Source organism: Schistocerca cancellata, chromosome 5 (genome assembly GCF_023864275.1).
Source record: "Schistocerca cancellata isolate TAMUIC-IGC-003103 chromosome 5, iqSchCanc2.1, whole genome shotgun sequence".
Taxonomy (NCBI): domain Eukaryota; kingdom Metazoa; phylum Arthropoda; class Insecta; order Orthoptera; family Acrididae; genus Schistocerca; species Schistocerca cancellata.
The window spans coordinates 836,756,675-836,777,035 of record NC_064630.1 but is presented as its reverse complement, the minus strand read 5'-3'; the positions used below and the strand labels follow the sequence as shown (position 1 = coordinate 836,777,035).

The window sequence follows — 20,361 nt, the reverse complement described above, 5'->3', positions numbered from 1 at the left end:
TTCCGTTTCTGTAGAGACTTGCAGTACACGACTGTTAGAAGGGGGAGGGGGAGGGGCAAGTTCTTTCGCGTACTCGGTGTCAGGTCCAGTGGACTTCCCTCTGTTGAGTGATTTCAGCTGTTTTCCTATTCCTTGTACACTTATTTCGATGTCAGCCATTTTTTCGTTCATGTGGTGATTTAGAGAAGGAACTGCAGTGCGGTCTTCCTCCGTGAAAGAGCTTTGGAAAAAGCTGTTTAGTATTTCAGCTTTACGTGTGTCATCCTCTGTTTCAATGCCATCACCATCCCAGAGTGTCTGGATATGCTGTTTCGATCCACTTAATGATTTAACGTAAGACCAGAACTTCCTAGGATTTTGTCAAGTCGGTACATAGAATTTTATTTTCGAATTCACTGAACGCGTCACGCATAGCCCTCCTTACGCTAACTTTGACATCGTTTAGCTTCTGTTTGTCTGAGAGGTTTTGGATGCGTTTAAACTTGCAGTGATGCTCTCTCTGCTTACGCAGTAGTTTCCTAACTTTGTAGTTGAACCACGGTGGGTTTTTCCCGTCCCTCATAGTTTTACTCGGCACGTACCTGTCTAAAACGCATTTTACGATTGCCTTGAACTTTTTCCATAAACATTCAACATTGTCAGTGTCGGAACAGAAATGTTCGTTTTGATCTGTTAGGTATTCTGAAATCTGCCTCCTATTACTCTTGCTAAACAGATAAACCTTCCTCTCTTTTTTTTTATAATCCTATTTACTTCCATATTCAGGGATGCTGCAATAGCCTTATGATCACTGATTCCCTGTTCTGCGCTTACAGTTTGGGTCTGTTTCTTATCAGTAGGCCCAAGATGTTATCTCCACGAGTCGGTTCTCTTAATTGGTCGAGGTAATTTTCGGATAGTGCACTCAGTATAATGTCACTCGATGCTCTGTCCCTACCACCCGTCCTAAACATCTGAGTGTCCCAGTCTATATCTGGTAAATTGAAATCTCCACCGAAGACTATAACATGCTGAGGAAATTTATGTGAAATGTATTCCAAATTTTCTCTCAGCTGTTCTGCCACTAATGCTGCTGAGTCGGGGGGTCGGTAAAAGGAGCCAATTAGTAACCTAGCTCGGTTGTTGAGTATAGCCTCCACCCATAATAATTCGCAGGAACTATCCACTTCTATTTCACTACAGAATCGCGCTACGCATATACTTTTGTAATGAGGACTGATCCTAACTATTAATTACATAATTTGGACCGATCTTTACTTCAGTTTCCCAAGAAAAACAAATAAAGTACACTAACCTAACTTTCCTCTCATGCAATTGGACAGTTCTCATGGGTTGGTGGGTTCACCCGGGCTTTCTGCCCTGGAGGAGTGGGGTTCAAGTCCCGGAAAGGACACCTTCAATCTGAATTTCGCGCCAATTCCCAGGCGATTGATGAATTGGGAAAGCAGCATAGCCTTGGGACAAGGAAATTTCCGCCTGGTTTGAAATTTTCACCATTTTTAAATTCCTGCCATTTTTTGAATTTCCTCCCATAATTCTAAATTATTAAAAATGGGTGGATGGGGGAGGGAGAGGGGATGGGATGGGGTAGGGAAAACAAATGATGCCATCTGGGGTATGGGTAATTAACTGATGAATTTAATTATTTTGCATATCAAGTTAATATCAAAAGTGTGCTAGGAGTCCTATCATCCTGCTACTGAAGGACTGATTAGTGACAGATACAAATCTAAAACTGATCAGGGATCGAATCCCATACTTTTGGATGACTGATTACGATTGTATGCTGTGCCTGACTTCTCTAGTCTGTCAATTATATTTCATTTCTGTTGGGCTGTCCCTGTCTGCCGAGACCAAAGTAAATACAGTTGCTATTCGTGAGCTGTTATAAGCAGGCGATACAGCTCTGTTAGCAGACGCAGAAGATGAGGTGCACTATGCAATTAACAAATTATAATTATCACATGCACGCGAAAAATCTGGCCTAACCATCAGCCTCCAAAAGACTACGATCATGGCGCAGAGCACCATCAACCTTTCATCCGTCAGCATTGAGGGCAGTTCTCTAGAAGTAGTTGATGACTTTACCTACTTCGGATCTACAGTATGCAGTAACTTGTCTACGGACAATGAGATTACTAAGAGAATCGAAGAATCATCATCTAACGTTGCTCGCTTGAAAAACAGAGTACTGACGTATGGACCGCTCACAAAAATTGAAAGTACACAACGCTCGTGTTTCAGCAGCCTTCTCTACAGTCTCTTGGTAAACACGAACCTCGACTGAACAGCTTTCATCTCCTCTGTCTCCCTCCGATCTCTCGGAGAGACAAAGAGGCCGACACCGAAGCCTCACAGCACAGCACTCGTGCGCCTCAGACCCGCCGACACCTCAGGTGTGTGGGACACTTCAGGCGCACGGACGCTGAGCGTGTGGCGGGAACACTGCTGCACGGAGGAACTCGGCGGGACGGGCGAGCCGGTCTGCAGAAGAAGTCCGACCGAGGCCGGTACTGCTAATGACCGTGTCGAGAGGAGACTAACCGTGCGAAGTGAGGTGTAGCCCGTAGAGGACGAACGCGCACAACAACATAAGAGCGGCTTATGTTCGAAGCCCCGCCACGTTCCACGTACCCAGAGACTACCACTCCCGTGTGCGACTTTCGAGCCACAGAGGGCGCTACACACTGTGAGCAAAGTATGCGACACCGTTCGTTACCCATCGAGAATGGAAGGATGCCAAGGGAACAAGTATGCAAATTTGTTCAGAAACCCTGGGCTGCTGAAACTATTATAATGGACGAATAACTTCGCATTTCGATAACGACAATTAGGAATTACACAAATTTGTTCGTCCAATAGCTATATTGGAGGGTAAATTAAAAAAAAATCGTACTTTTATCTCGAAAGTGTTGTGTTGCTTTGTTCTTTTGTTTACAATTATTCTACAGGCGCAGGTGGTTATGAATATATTGACACGAATGTGCCTGTCTGCCCATCTCTTTGGTCTTCTCGAATCCGTCGTTCACCATCGGCGCGTTTGTGTTTGATACTATCTTACTGTATGTTAAGACGGAATAAAAAGGTTGTAGTTCGATCAATAAATATTGTATTTAACTGTCTCATTTTCAGATACGCTTAAGTGGCCAATAAAAGATGGTGTTGGGATTATTAGCCGGAATACTGTTCCCTGTACCAATTGTTTCACGTTATACTCTGCACAGCCACGACTGTTACCGCGTAACATTAACTAACCGGCTGTCTAGAATGAATTGCTCAACTCCAGCGTCCCGATGTGTACAGTTTTAATAGATTCCGTCTCATATAAGACATGCGAATTTGTTCCGTTCCTGTGACATACGGACAGAAATAGGTACGTCGAGTGATTAGAGCACGTTACTCTAGAGTGACTCGCTCGACACGTGTGTAACGGTTTTGATTACACTACTGCTGATATCTCTACGCAGACGGCAAAACGATTCTGTTCGTTTCAGTTCTGTGAGTTCTAGCGAGGTGTTCGCCATACCCCGCCACCAAAGAATTAGGAGACAAAAAAAAGATGTCTGGAGAAACGTGCGACTACAGTAGACAGCGCAGGAGTTGGTTTCACAACATGTGGAAGATTTTAACTCGTGTGCTACACGTACGGAGAAGATAGCAAACTCATTTAAAGAAAAACACGCATACAAAAGTGAAGAAACCGTTGAGCTGAAACAGAGCAACACGCAACTGCAGGCGCAGGGCTGAGTACTCACGAGGTTGGAGTCGCTGGTGGTGAAGGTGACCGGGTCGGCCGCCTCCACCTCCTGGCACACGAAGTCGACGTGGCCGACGACGGCGATCAGCTTGCTGTCGCGCCGGCCCAGCTCGATCAGGTTGAGCTTGAGCGTGTCCGCCGTGAACTCCACCTGCGGGCAGGCACCGCGCTGCACCGCTGCTCCGCATTTCAGCCGCACGCTAGGCAAAGCAATGCTCGCTAAATGTCGAGGCTCGAGGCTGCTTCCCTGCGTCCATTGCTTCTCTTGACATTTATCAGTAACGTGTCACTACACGTGACAGACGACACAAAAATTGTTGTCAGTTACGAAGGATATGGAACGTAATAAAAATGTCGATCTAGCCATCGAAATCTGGCAGAAAATCCAAACAGATTTTGGTCGTATGTAAAGTATGCTAGCGGCAGGACACAATCGATGCCTTCTCTGTCCGATAGCAATGGAAATACTATCGATGACAGTGCTGCTAAAGCAGAGTTACTAAATACAGCCTTCCGAAATTCCTTCGCCAAAGATGACGAAGTAAATACTCCAGAATTCTAATCCAGAACAGCTGTCAACAAGAGTAGCTTAGAAGCAGATATCCTCGGAGTGGTGAAACAACTTACATCACTTAATAAAAGCAAGTCTTCCCGTCCAGTAGGTACACCTAATGGATTCCTTCCGGAGTATGCTGATGTGATAGCTCCCTACTTAACGCTCATATTAACGTTGATACGCAGCAGGATTTTGGAACATATATTGTCTTCGAACATTACCAATTACCTCTCACGTAACGACCTATTGGCCCACAGTCAATACGGATTTAGAAAACACCGTTCTTGTGAAACACAATTGGATCCTTATTCACACCAGGTGTTGAGCGCTATCGACAAGGGATTTCAAATTGATTCCGTGCTTTCAGATTCGCAAAAGACATTTGACACCGTTGTCAGAAGCTATTTGTAATGAAATCCCGTGCTTATGGATCATCGTCTCAGTTATGCAACTGTATTCGTGATTTCCTGTCGGAGAAACCACAGTTCGCAGTAACTGGCGGAAAGTCATCGCCTGAAACAAAACTAATTTCTGGCCTTCCCCAACGTAGTGTTATAGGCTCTCTCCTGTTCTTCATCTGTATAATCGATTTAGGAGACAATCTGAACAGCCCTCTTCAATGGTTTGCTGATATGCTGTCAGTTATCCTGTAGTAAAATCGCGACGAGATCAAAACAAATTGCAAAACGATTAACAAATCTGTAGGTACGAAAATTGGCAGTTGATTCTAAATAATGAAAAGTGTGAGTTCTTCCACATGAATGCTAACAGAAATCAGTTAAAATTTCGGTTACACGATAAATAAATCAAATCTAAAGGCCGTACATTCAAATAAATAGTAGGAATTAAAGTTACGTAGGACTTAGATTGGAACATACACACGGACAATGTTGTGGGGAAGGCGAAGCAAAAACTGCGTTTTACTGGCAGAACACTTAGAAGACGCAACAGATGTAACTGAAGAAACCGCCTACAGCACGCTTGTCCGTCCACTTTTGGAGAACTGCTGTGCGGTATGCGGTATCCGTACGAGATAGGATCGTCGGAGTACATAGAGAAAGTTCAAAGAAGGGCAGCACGTTTTGTGTTATCGACAAACAGGGCAGGAAGTGTCGCGGACATGACACAGTGTTTGGGATGGACATACTTGAAACACACGCGTTTCACGTTGCGGCGGGATCTTGTCACGAAATTTCAGTCACGAACTTTCTCCTCCGAATGCGAAAATGTTTAGTCGACAGTGACCTACATAGGGAGAAACCATCGTCGTAATAAAACAAGGGAAGTCAGAGCTCGCACGGGAAGATATGTGTGTCCGTTTTTCTCGTGTGCTGTTCGAGGTGGAATGACAGAGAATTATCGTTATTTGACGAACCCTCTGGCAGGCCGTTTAGTGCGATTTGCAGAGGATCCATGTAGACGGATATGTAAATATAAAGTAATCAGAAACATCAGGAAGCTTTTAGAAAATAGATCAAAGCTTAACTGTAACAAAGCGCAAAGCATACAGTTTCTCACATGGAACTCGTGTAAAAGTGAAATTCTGTTGTCCGAAAGTGGTCAGACAGTCAGTGAAGGTGCTGGGCAGAGACTGCATACTCTACTCTCCATTACAACAATGGTCTCCAGTGTCTCTAACATTGAAAAACGAAGGCTTGTTTGGTTAGGTTACATTCCCTCTCGTCTGCTGTTATACAGAGGGGGCGGAATCAACTGAACTACCCAGTAAACACGGTCGGATGGCGGTGTAACTTGGTGCACGCCGATGCCGTTGGCGGATGTGTAAGTGATCGGATCTGCAATTCTCTGTGGCAGACGGAGCGGCCATAAGCACGCATTAGCGTTAGTATTAGGCCTGGCAGGATCTCGAACAGCGTGATGACTGTGGAAGACGCGGAAATGCTGCGCCCTCGTGCGAGACAGCGCTGTCAGCAGCTGACAGAGCACTGGAGCGGCCTCGGTGTGGCCGGCCGGTCGAGTCGGCCAGTGGGTGTCGGGATCTGACGGGCGCCAGGCTGTGTGTGCGACGCTGGCCAGCCACTCCCGTCCTGCCGCCGTATCGAGGACCACTCACATCGTAACGGTAGCCTTCACATCTCTGCCCGCCACCTGGGAACGAGTAATGAGGTGCCTGCAATGTCGTGTGTCATCCCGCACCACTAGTCGCCCGAGTCCAGCCCTGAACGGCCGCTCTGCAGCCGCCCCCGCCACCGTCGTCAGCGAGTACGGCTGTCGCCTGGGCTGCCGTCAAGTCGCAAGTCTCAGAGAACAGTCTTCTCTGTTTGGCGATGTTGAACTTGGTCGATAAGATGGTTCAAATGGCTCTGAGCACCTATGGGACATAACATCTGAGGTCATCAGTCCCCTAGAACTTAGAACTACTTAAACCTAACTAACCTAAGAACATCACACATCACACACATCCGTGTCCGAGGCAGGATTCGAACCTGCGACCGTAGTGGTCGCGCGGTTCCACACTGAAGCGCCTAGAACCACTCGGCCACACCGGCGGTCGGTCGGTAAGAGACCCAGTTGAGACGAGGAAGGTGATGCGAGTAATTTCTTCGGGGAGCTTCGATTCCGCCTGTCCTATTGCGCTGATGACATCCCGTAAGAGGGACTGACCGTCGCACCAGTCTCAGGTTTAGAGGTAAGAGGGCCCACTGGCACTGAACAGCCCGTCACAAAATGAGCATCAGGTCAAGCACCAGAAGAAGAAGAAGAAGAAGAAGAAGAAAAGCAAAACAGAAACGGTGAACGGTCCAACAACAAGAACTGCAACGTAGAGCAGCCGGGAACGCAGGTGGCAAGTGGTTACCGTGTTGACTGCCAAGCGGCCGAGCTGTGTTCACATTTCCCTCACACAAATGTTTATTTATTTATTTATTTTATATTTTATTTTATTTTTTTGCTGCTCGCTTTAATGAAATTTACGTCTGTGTCGTGGTGTAACGTCCCTTTGCAACAGGTAGGGACCTATAATGACAGTTGATTCTGCATAACTACTCTATTAGCAGTGGCAAGGCTTTCGAGTGGGAACCGCAAAGGTTTGATGAGAAGGCGACAAGCCAGCCGAGTCCTCCACTGGTAAACATGTCTGTTGTGTCATACACGGCATTACTGACAGTACGTGTGTCATTTGATGGGAAGGTCTTTTGGGTGCACCTAAGTTCTACAACTGGAGGTGACTTGAGATGTGGCTCCTTGCCCGATATACGTAGATGTTCGTATAAACGTGAATGTGATCAATCGCAAGAAAATGATGACCTGTAACAAATGAGCACAGCAGTTTCACAATAACACACTTTCTCTGTGCTCTGTCAAAACATATGGTCTTAACGTTTTTGAAGTTGCGTTAAATTCTGGAAATTTGACTCTCGAATTTCCTTGCTGTAACGTAGTTCACAACCCTCTATTTTTTGTTTCTATTTATGTCAGACATCTATGTGGTATCTCGCCTGCTCTTACTATTCATCACATTTACTTGCGACTGTAACGTATTCTTACATTACTCTGGTTCTAAAACCAATCTATAGAATGACAACTGCCAACACTACAGAAAGAGAACAAACATGTCAAGGACCGGACGGACAGTTGATAATGTTGAGAGGAAAAAAAAAAGATGCAACGAACGAGTTTTGAACCCGGCTCGTACTGCCATTTTTTGTTTTTCTTGTTTTCCTCTGACCGAACCCGCTGAACTGCTTGGCAGTTCCAGCACCGTGACCACTTAACCCACGATGCCGTTACTGTTAGAGGTTGCTCCTTGTTCTCGGACAGTTCGCTGCCTCTATTTTTCTTTTCTGTTCACAGGTCAGTACACCTTCTTCCTGTTTTCATGCTTGATCTGTGTTCAGAATGAGTGGGAACTTTCCCTTGTCAGACGGGAGCTGTCCTGCATCTAGGTACAGCTATGTACAGGGCCACCACCTATCGGAACTTCATCTAACTATAAGAGCTGAAGCGGAAATAAATTCCGCCATTTTTTTACTGAAATTTGCGAGAAAAAAATAAATTGCATTATTTATTCAACACCCATTGTACGAAAAATGGTTCAAATGGCTCTGAGCACTATGGGACTTAACTTCTGAGTATATCAGTCCCCTTGAACCTCGAACTACTTAAAGCTAACTAACCTAATGACATCACACACATCCATGCCCGAAGCAGGATTCGAACCTGCGACCGTGGTGGTCGCGCGTTTCCAGACTGTAGCGCTCAGAACCGCACGGCCACTCCGACCGGCCCCACTGTACGGGTGCATTAAACTCCTGCCGCAGCATTTGCGACGTGTCAGTGTTTGAAGCGCCCCTAAAAAGCAGTGGAGATCACACAGTACTACGTACATAAAGCTGCTTAAAAACTGCAGATTATAGCAGTGATATTTATGGGGAAAATGTAAGTGTACAGTTAGTTAGTTACGTATTCCATTGACCAGTGTCACGGAAATAGATGCGTTGCTCTTATCACAGTAGACAAGAAATTGAAATTTGCGGTGATAAAAATTAACGCTGCATGTGAGGTTATTTGAAAAGACTCAATATCAACGGTGATCGTAAACTTTCAACAGACAAAGAGCCTCACCCCCAAGATTCAAACGAAAACTTTAGAGGAAATCTCAGTTTGCCAGTATGTACGTTTCCCAATCATACAGTCTTTATCAGAGGAGACTTTAGTTGGGAAAGTTACACTTTAGTACATGGTGGACGTGACAACACACCATCGCAACCACTATTCTCTGGAAACTACGTACAACTCACTGCAGAAGTATATTGGATCTAGCGGCAACAAATAGACCTGGCTCCTTGAGGACGTCCACACTGAAACTGTCGTCAGCGGTCTAGACGCGGTCAGAGCAGCAATGAATACCAAAGTGGAAAGGACAACTAAAAGAAACAGTAGGATCTGTAAGTTCAGCAAACTAGATAAAGAGTCAATAACGTAATATCTCAATTAGAAACTTAAAAAAAAATGGTTCAAATGGCTCTGAGTACTATGGGACTTAACTTCGGAGGTCAACAGTCCCCTAGAACTTAGAACTACTTAAACCTAACTAACCTAAGGACATCACACACATCCATGCCCGAGGCAGGTTTCGAACCTGCGACCGTAGCGGTCGCGCGGTTCCAGACTGTAGCGATTAGAACCGCTCGACCACTCCGGCCGGCGTAGAAACTTAAAACGTTTATATTTGTATAGGAGGCTTTAGAAGACTATGGTCAAAGTTCAAAAAAAAAAAAAAATAGTTGACCATGCACATTACAGATATGAATGTACCTAGCACAACAATTGATGGAATGCATTCACCGTAAAGAAATTTCTAAAGAAGCAGAGACTACTGCATAGTTTGTGTAAAACAGCCCCTATAGTTTCATAAAGTTCCGATACGATGCTCAATAAAACGCCTTTGGGTGTCCGGAAGACAAAGCGAAAAGCTCTCAACGACTACGATAACAGAATGTTATCGAAGAAACTCTCACAACACCTTTCGTATGAAAGAGTTGCATAACGATTCGGATACACGGTTCCAGTTTTATGGTACCATACGATAAGCTTGTTGATACGAAAAAAGCGTATGGGGCCTGAAGACGGCAAAACGAATTGCCGACACTGGGAGCGTTCGATATAAAATAAAATAACCTAAAGTCTACTGCTGTTGGTAATATCTTGTGAACTGAGAAGAAAGAAATTCTGGTCGTGTGGTTGTTTGATTTGGGGGAGGACAGCAAATAGTGAGGCCATCTGTCCCACGTGCGCCTGCTTAGCTGGGTGCTAACTCGCTTGCCTCCCACGCCGCGCGCCCGGGTTCGATTGCGAGGCCAGGTTGGAGATTTTCTCCGCTCGCGGACTGGGTGTCGTGTTGTCGTCATCATCATTTCATCCTAATCCTCGGCACGCAAGTGGGCGTCGACTGAAATAAGACTTGCTCTCGGCAGCCGAACCCGGATAGGGCCTCCTGGCCAAAAATGGCATACGATCATTTCATTTTATCAGTTCCGTCGAATTATGGAAGGATGGGGAAGGAAGTCGACGGTGCCCTTTCAACCGAGCCATCCCGGCATTTGCTTGAAGCGACTTACGGAAATCACGGAAAACCTAAATCAGGGTGGCCGGACGCGGGTTTGGACCGACGCCCTCCCGATTGCGAGTCCAGTGTGCCAACCTGCACCACCTCGCTCGGTGTGACCACATGTAAAGGCTGTCAGTGGTGTCCACGTACTTATGACCGAGACAGAAACTAAAACTAAGGGTAGCAAAGCAAAAGCGTAAATGGTGAACTCCGTATTCAAATGTTTCTTTACACAAAAAAAAAAAATAAATAAAAATTAAAAATCGAGGAGTACTTCCCCAGTTCCATTCTCGCAGCACCGTAAAGACGGATGGTTTCTGTGATGCTGAGAAAGAGCTGAAATCGCTAAAATTGAACAAAGCTCAAGGCGCGATTCAATCCCTGTCAAATTCTATACTTGTCGCTTACAACTTCTCACACAACAGTAAGGAGAGGTGGCCTACAGAGTGTGGTTGCAGGGAAGCTGGGCAGGAGCAGAAATCATTAGTGAATAAGTGACATGGCAGACATAAGACTTACTAAGTCTTGTATTTCTCCCAAAATACGAATGCTGCAACAAGAAATTGAGTCCAGCTGATACAATAATAACAAGGATGTTGGGACCAAGAGTCGCGGCGGGCGCGCGCCCTGGGGGCTCTGCCAGGCCCTGCTCGGCTCGGCCGCTGTCGGCGGCACGCGGAAAGCTGCACTTCCGTTGCCACGACGTCCGTGGCGTGGTATCGGTATGTGACACCACAGTACCAGTCTTGCGTTTGAAATAGTCCGTGTTTTAACCGTAAGGTAGCAAAGATTTTTTCGAACATAAAACCGTGTCCAGGAGTCGGAAGAAACCACAGTTTACATCTGTCTGTAAGAACAGTTGCAGAACCGATACACAAAACGAACACTCAGTATCCTTCACATCCATTCGTTGTAGTCTTTGAACATATTCAATAATGAGGTATCTCGAACAGAATGATGTCCTCCATGTGAACTGGCATTGGTTCCAAAATGTAGATTATGTGACACACAACTGACACTTTTCTCTCGTGACACCCTGAAAGCCGTGGGTAAAGACAGTCAGGTAGGTTCGGTGTTTCTTGACTCCCATAAAGTACCTGACTTGGTACGCTTATTGTCGAGTCTATAACGCTACGAGGTATTACATGAAATTTTTGGCAATTTTGAGGATTTCCCGATAGGAACGATGCAGCACGTCGTCTCAGACTGAGACTCTTCGGTGCCTCGGGGAAGCGTGCTTCAAAAATGCTCAAATCTGTGTGAAATCTTATGGGATTTAACTGATAAGGTCATCAGTTCCTAAGCTTACACACTACTTAACCTAAATTATCCTAAGGACAAACACAGACACATCCGTGCCCGGGGGAGGACTCGAACCTCCGCCAGGACCAGCCGCACGAAGCGTACTGGGGCCGTTGCTATTCGCGTAAAATTTTAATGACTTTGAGGACGTCTCCTCCATTGGAGACAGATCTGGTGATGGAGCAGGCCAACGCAACATGTCGACACTCTGTAGACCACATTGGATTGCAACAGCGGTATGTGGGCGGGCGTATCCTGTTGGAAACAACCCCTGGAACGCTGTTCGTGAATGGCAGCTCAACAGGCCATATCACCAGATTGAGGCGCAAATTTGCAGTCAGGGTGCGTGGAATAACTGCGACGGCGCTCCTGCTGCCAAACGAAATCGCACCCCAGACAGTAACTGCACGTGTAGGTCCGGTGTGTCTGGGCCGCAGGGCCCACACACGGCCGTCACCGGCACTGACACGGAACCTGCTTTCACCAGACAACAGGACAGACCACTCCTCTCTCCAGTGAGCTCTCGCTCGCTTCACACCACTGAAGTCGCATATGGAGGTGGTCTGGTGTCAGTGGAATGCACGCTACAGGCCATGGGGCTCGGAGCTGTCCTCCAAGTAACAGGTTTGTAACGGTTCATTGTGTCACTGCGGCGCCAGCTGCTGCTGGAATTGGTGTTGCAGACGCAGTTCGATCCGGCAGACGCCCACGCCACACACTGCAGTTCTCCCTCTCGAAGTGCCACACGGCCGTTCAGTGCCCGGTCTTCTTGCGACCGCACATTCTCCTGACCACCGCTGTCAGCAGTCACGTATACTGGCTAGATTTCTGGAAAGACTTTCTGCAATACCGAAGAAGGCACATCCAGCTCCCCGTAGACCAACTCGCTGAGTTGTCGATAATGGCGTCTTTTCGCGTTAGAGGCATTCTTGACCAAATCTGACGACCGTGACAGCGAGCATTTACGGCAAACATGATTTGCATCCTCCACTGATCTGGCCTTGTAACACTAACCAAAACGGCCTTGCTGTTCTGGTACTGCGAACGGCTGAAAGCAAGGGGAAACTACAGCCGTAATTTTTCCATAGGGCATGCAGCTTCACTGTATGATTAAATGATGATGGCGTCCTCTTGGTTAAAATATTCCGGACGTAAAATAGTCCCCCATTCGGATCTCCGGGCGGGGACTACTCAGGAGGTAGTCGTTATCGGGAGAAAGAAAACTGGCGTTGTACGGATCGGAGCGTAGAATGTCAGATCCCTTAATCGGGCAGGTAGGTTAGAACATTTAAAAAGGGAAATGGATAGGTTAAAGTTAGATGTAGTGGGAATTAGTGACGTTCGGTGGCAGGAGGAACAAGACTTTTGGTCAGGTGAATACAGGGTTATAAATACAAAATCAAATAGGGGTAATGCAGGAGTAGGTTTAATAATGAATAAAAAAAGTAGGAGTGCGGGTACGCTACTACCAACAGCATAGTGAACGCATTATTGTGGCCAAGATAGACACGAAGCCCACATCTACTACAGTCGTACAGGTTTATATGTCACCTAGTTCTGCAGATGAAGAAATTGATGGAATGTATGATGAGATAAAAGAAATTATTCAGGTAGTGAAGGAAGACGAAAATTTAATAGTCATGGGTGACTGGAATTCGAGAGTAGGAAAAGGCAGAGAATGAAAAATACTAGGTGAATATGGATTGCGGGTAAGGAATGAAAGAGGAAGCCGCCTGGTAGAATTTTGCACAGAGCACAACTTAATCATAGCTAACACTTGGTTCAAGAATCATGAAAGGAGGTTGTATACATGGAAGAACCCTGGAGATACTAGAGGGTTTCAGATAGATTATATAATGGTAACACAGAGATTTAGGAACCAGGTTTTAAATTGCAAGACATTTCCAGGGGCAGATGTGGACTCCGACTAGAATCTATTGGTTATGAACTCTAGATTAAAACTAAAGAAACTGCAAAAAGGTGGGAATTTAAGGAGATGGGACCTTGATAAACTGACTAACCCAGAGATTGTACAGAGTTTCAGGGAGAGCATAAGGGAACAATTGACAGGAATGGGAGAGACAAATACAGTAGAAGAATAATGGGTAACTTTCAGGAATGAGATAGTGAATGCAGCAGAGGATCATGTAGGTAAAAACACGAGAGCTAGTAGAAATCCTTGGGTAACAGAAGAAATATTGAATTTAATTGATGAAAGGAGAAAATATAAAAATGCAGTAAATGAAGCAGGCAAAAAGGTATACAAACGTCTCAAATATGAGATCGACAGGAAGTGCAAAATGGCTAAATAGGGATGGCTAGAGGACAAATGTAAGGATGTAGAGGCATATCTCACGAGGGTAAGATAGATACTGCCTACAGGAAAATTAAACAGAGCTTTGGAAAAAAGAGAACCACTTGCATGAATATGAAGAGCTCAGATGGCAACCCAGTTCTAAGCCAAGAACGGAAAGCAGAAAGGTGGAAGGAGTATATAGAGGGTCTATAAAAGCGCGATGTACTTGAGGACAGTATTAAGGAAATGGAAGAGGATGTAGACGAAAATGAAATGGGAGATACGATACTGCGTGAAGAGTTTGACAGAGCACTGAAAGCCCTAAGTCGAAACAAGGCCCCGGGAGTAGACAACATTCCATTAGAACTACTGACAGCCTTGGGAGAGTAAGTCCTGACAAAACTCTACCATCTGGAGAGCAAGATGTACGAGGTAGGCGAAATTCCCTCAGACTTCAAGAAGAATATAATAATTCCAATCCCAAAGAAAGCAAGAGTTGACAGATGTGAAAATTACCGAACTATCAGTTTAAGAAGGCACAATTGCAAAATACTAATACGAATTCTTTACAGGCGAATGGAAAAACTGGTAGAAGCCGACCTCGGGGAAGATCAGTTTGGATTCCGCAGAAATACTGGAACACGTGAGGCAGTACTGACCCTACGACTTATGTTAAAAAATAGATTATGGAAAGGCAAACGTACGTTTCTAGCATTTGTAGACGTAGAGAAAGCTTTTGACAATGTTGACTGGAACACTCCCTTTCAAATTCTAAAGGTGGCAGGGGTAAAATACAGGAAGCGTAAGGCTATTTACAATTTGTACAGAAAGCAGATGGCAGTTATAAGAGTCGAGGGACATGAAAGGGAAGCTGTGGTTGGGAAGGGAGTGAGACTGGGTTGTAGCCTCTCCCCGATGCTATTCAGTCTGTATATTGAGCAAGCAATAAAGGAAACTAAAGAAAAGTTCGGAGTAGGTATTAAAATACATGGAGAAGAAATAAAAACTTTGAAGTTCGCAGATGACATTGCAATTCTGTCAGAGACAGCAAAGGACTTGGAAGAGCAGTTGAACGGAATGGACAGTGTCTTGAAAGGAGGATATAAGATGAACATCAACAAATGCAAAACGAGGATAATGGAATGTAGTCGAATTAAATCGGATGATGCTAATGAGTATGTTGTTGTTGTTGTGGTCTTCAGTCCTGCGACTGGTTTGATGCAGCTCTCCATGCTATTCCATCCTGTGCAAGATTCTTCATCTCCCAGTACCTACTGCAACCTACATCCTTCTGAATCTGCTTAGTGTATTCATCTCTTGGTCTCCCCCTACGATTTTTACCCTCCACGCTGCCCTCCAATACTAAATTGGTGATCCCTTGATGCCTCAGAACATGTCCTACCAACCAATCCCTTCTTCTGGTCAAGTTGTGCCAAAAACTTCTCTTCTCCCCAATCCTATTCAATATTTCCTCATTAGTTATGTGGTCTACCCATCTAATCTTCAGCATTCTTCTGTAGCACCACATTTCGAAAGCTTCTATTCTCTTCTTGTCCAAACTATTTACCGTCCATGTTTCACTTTCATACATGGCTACACTCCATACAAATACTTTCAGGAACGACTTCCTGACACTTAAATCTATACTCGATGTTAGCAAATTTCGCTTCTTCAGAAACGCTTTCCTTGCCATTGCCATTCCACATTTTATATCCTCTCTACTTCGACCATCATCAGTTATTTTGCTCCCCAAATAGCAAAACTCCTTTACTACTTTATGTGTCTCATTTCCTAATCTAATACCCTCAACATCACCCGACTTAATTCGACTACATTCCATTATCCTCGTTTTGCTTTTGTTGATGTTCATCTTATATCCTCCCTTCAAGACACCATCCATTCCGTTCAACTGCTCTTCCAAGTCCTTTGCTGTCTCTGATAGAATTACAATGTCATCGGCGAACCTCAAAGTTTTTATTTCTTCTCCATGGATTTTAATACCTACTCCGAATTTTTCTTTTGCTTCCGTTACTGCTTGCTCAATATACAGATTGAATAACATCCTGGATAGGCTACAACCCTGTCTTACTCCCTTCCCAACCGCTGCTTCCCTTTCATGTCCCTCGACTCTTATAACTGGCATCTGCTTTCTGTACAAATTGTAAATAGCCTTTCGCTCCCTGTATTTTACCCCTGCCACCTTTAGAATTTGAAAGTGAGTATTCCAGTCAACATTGTCAAAAGCTTTCTCTAAGTCTACAAATGCTAGAAACGTAGGTTTGCCATTTCTTAATCTTTCTTCTAAGATAAGCCGTAAGGTCAGTATTGCCTCACGTGTTCCAACATTTCTACGGAATCCAAACTGATCATCCCCGAGGTCAGCCTTGTTTCGACTCAGGTCTTTCAGTGCTCTGTCAAACTCTTCACGGAGTATCGTATCTCCCATTTCATCATCATCTACATCCTCTTCCATTTCCATAATATTGTCATCAAGTACATCACCCTTGTATAGACCCTTTATATACTCCTTCCATCTTTCTGCTTTCCCTTCTTTGCTTAGAACTGGGTTTCCATCTGAGCTCTTGATGTTCATACAAGTGGTTCTATTTTCTCCAAAGCTCTCTTTAATTTTCCTGTAGGCAGTATCTATCTTATCCTCGTGAGATATGCCTCTACATCCTTACATTTGTCTCTAGCCATCCCTACTTAGCCACTTTGCACTTCCTGTCGATCTCATATTTAAGACGTTTGTATACCTTTTTGCCTGCTTCATTTACTGCATTTTTATATTTTCTCCTTTCATCAATTAAATTCAATATTTCTTCTGTTACCCAAGGATTTCTACTAGCCCTCGTCTTTTTACCTACTTGATCCTCTGATGCCTTCACTACTTCATCCCTCAAAGCTACCCATTCTTCTTCTACTGTATTTCTTTCTCCCGTTCCTGTCAATTGTTCCCTTATGCTCTCCCTGAAACTCTGTACAACCTCTGGTTCTTTCAGTTTATCCAGGTCCCATCTCCTTAAATTCCCACCTTTTTGCAGTTTCTTCAGTTTTAATCTACAGGTCATAACCAATAGATTGTGGTCAGAGTCCACATCTGCCCCTGGAAATGTCTTACAATTTAAAACCTGGTTCCTAAATCTCTGTCTTACCATTATATGATCTATCTGATACCTTTTAGTATCTCCAGGGTTCTTCCATGTATACAACCTTCTATCATGATTCTTAAACCAAGTGTTAGCTATGATTAAGTTGTGCTCTGTGCAAAATTCTACCAGGCGGCTTCCTCTTTCATTTCTTAGCCCCAATCCATATTCACCTACTATGTTTCCTTCTCTTCCTTTTCCTAGACTCGAATTCCAGTCACCCATCACTATTAAATTTTCGTCTCCCTTCAGTATCTGAATAATTTCTTTTATTTCATCATACATTTCTTCAATGTCTTCGTCATCTGCAGAGCTATTTGGCATATAAACTTGTACTACTGTAGTAGGTGTGGGCTTCGTATCTATCTTGGCCACAATAATGCGTTCACTATGCTGTTTGTAGTAGCTTACCCGCATTCCTATTTTCCTATTCATTATTAAACCTACTCCTGCATTACCCCTATTTGACTTTGTGTTTATAACCCTGTAGTCACCTGACCAAAAGTCTTGTTCCTCCTGCCACCGAACTTCACTAATTCCCACTACATTTAACTTTAACCTATCCATTTCCCTTTTTAAATTTTCTAACCTACCTGCCCGGTTAAGGGATCTGACATTCCACGCTCCGATACGTAGAACGAGAGTTTTCTTTCTCCTGATAACGACATCCTCTTGAGTAGTCCCCGCCCGGAGATCCGAATGGGGGACTATTTTACCTCCGGAATATTTTACTCAAGAGGACGCCATCATCATTTAATCATACAGTGAAGCTGCATGCCGTCGGGAAAAATTACGGCTGCAGTTTCCCCTTGCTTTCAGCCTTTCGCAGTACCAGCACAGCAAGGCCGTTTTGGTTATTGTTACAAGGCCAGATCAGTCAATCATCCAGACTGTTGCCCCTGCAACTACTGAAAAGGCTGCTGCCCCTCTTCAGGTACCACACGTTTGTCTGGCCTCTCAACAGATACCCCTCTGTTGTGGTTGTACCTACGGAACGGCTATCTGTATCGCTGAGGCACGCAAGCCTCCCCACCAACGGCAAGGTCCATGGTTCATGGGGGGGATGTACTGAATAGAATTGGGGAGGAGTTTGTGGCACAACTTGACTAGAAGAAGGGATCGGTTGGTACGACATGTTCTGAGGCATCAAGGGATCACCAATTTAGTACTGGAGGACAGCGTGGAGGGTAAAAATCGTAGAGGGAGACCAGGAGATGAATAGACTAAGCAGATTCAGAAGGATGCAAGCTGCAGTAGGTACTGGGAGGTGATGAAACTTGCACAGCATAGAGTAGCATGGAGAGCTGCATCAAACCAGTCTCAGGACTGAAGATCACAACAACAACAGTGGCGTGCTAGCCCCATTCTCATGCAACTGGCGTGAAATCTGAACACACGTCATGTCTGATATGTACAAATGCGCCTACCAAATGCAGATGCGATGGGCAGGGGCATGTAGGCCGTTCTGCGAACGCTTGCACCTCACGTCGCTCCTCAGATGCCTGAGCGCGCCCCGCATCACCCCAGCTATCGAGGACAACTGTTTGGCAGTGCCGGGAGTCGAACCTGGCTCCTACGCGTGGCAGCTGTCTGCGCTGTCGACTCAGCAGCGGAGGCTGACTTTCAGCAGTTTATGTCCACATGAAATGGAACACTCACACAGCTGATGCACGCCGTTCACTGCAGTTCACGGGTACCGTACTACGGAAATACAATCGGCGGAAACCTTGCCGAATAAGACTAACAGCCGATATTGAACGAATAAAAACAATGCCAGCACGATTGGTGGCGGGGTTGAGTCTCACAAAGATGCTGAAGAAAGAGATCTGACGGGCTTGACGGAAACTATCCCGAGATAGCCTACTCGCAAAGTTTCAGGAAACAATATTAATAGAGGAATCTAGAAAATACTAGAAACATCTACGTACACTTATTACAGCGTGGACAGAGGTGTATGCACTTCACAGTGGTTTTCAGATAACGGATGTAAATGTAAATTAATGAGCAATATAGGCAGGCAGTACCGAAAGAGATTAAAATAAGAAATTCCCAATACTGCGAAGAAGGAGAGAAACAGGAAATTGGTTTTATATATGTTAACAAATGTTAGTATAACATTATTTATCTAGAACCATTACGTCAAGGTAAGCGCTATTAGCTTTCCACTGGCGTATTCTAACGCGTCAAGATTTCTCACCCTTTGTATCTGTGGCGTTACTTATAAACATAATAACAATGCCGTCAACAAAGTTTATGCACTCTTTCTGGTACTATGGATTAGTGCTATTCGCTACACAGGCACCTGTTGCTTTTGTAATGAGGTTTGTGTCCACCAGGAATGGAACTAATATATAACTGACTCTGTGTTTTCTGCAACGTGAATGCTGACAGAAGGATTACACCACGAAGCCATATTCCGAACTTCTCCACATCATAAACCTCTTGTACCACAACTCTGTTTGTTTTTCCTTTATTTTCATTTTTATACCTATTTATGCCGCTCTTTGGCCATAGAAAAGACATACAGTACAATAGGAAAGCAAACATACATGTAGGACAAAAACGGGAGACAAACACAGTAAAATAAATGAAGTCGTTCACTGACGCACTGCTCGGATAATAAAGCGTTCAACACTGCACACAACGGAGAATACAGAATGTCACACGTGAACGAAGGAGCTCGGACGGAGAGACACTGATAAACTGACGGGACGACAAACACGAGCATTGCGGCGACGATCTGCGGCGCACGAAGACGCACAGTTCACACAAAAAAGCCGGGGGCCGGCCAGAGGGAAGAGGTGAGGGTAGGCGGGAGAGGGGGAGGGGGCTGATGCCAGTGGGAGAGACGAAGGAAGGTGGAGGGGAGAGGGGAGGGGCGGTGTGGAAGCCCGGTGAGGGGGGAAGGGGGGAGGGGAGGGAGGGTGGAAGGGAAAGAGGGTGCCCTGGAGGAAAACACAGGAGGAAGGGCAGGATCAGAGTTGGTAGGAGGGGTAGATGGAGGGGACGAGTGCATCATCAGGGGGAGTTGATGGAAGCCACCTCAGGCGAGGATACGGAGTGGGGCAAGATGGAGAGCGGGTCAGATGCAGGAGTACAGGTGCGGCAGCGGACGGGGGTGCGAAAGGATGGGAGAGGGATTAAATTTTCGGGAGGTGTAAAGGATCCGCATCTGTTCGAAGAAAAGGAGAAAGTGTGGGAAAGGAATTAAGTCGTAGAGGAGCCGCACAG

The 20,361-nt window shown here is 45.2% G+C and overlaps 1 protein-coding gene across 6 annotated transcripts in view; it reads right to left on the bottom strand.

Annotated features, from left to right (window-relative positions):
* Positions 1-20,361, bottom strand: part of LOC126187518 (neurexin-1a) — a 2,258,738-nt gene that overhangs the window by 727,644 nt on the left and 1,510,733 nt on the right. For all 6 annotated transcript variants that reach the window (XM_049928650.1, XM_049928652.1, XM_049928651.1 and 3 more), the window contains exon 8: positions 3,756-3,908. In XM_049928650.1, the coding sequence (XP_049784607.1) occupies positions 3,756-3,908 (153 nt within the window). The remainder of the gene's footprint in view (positions 1-3,755; positions 3,909-20,361) is intronic.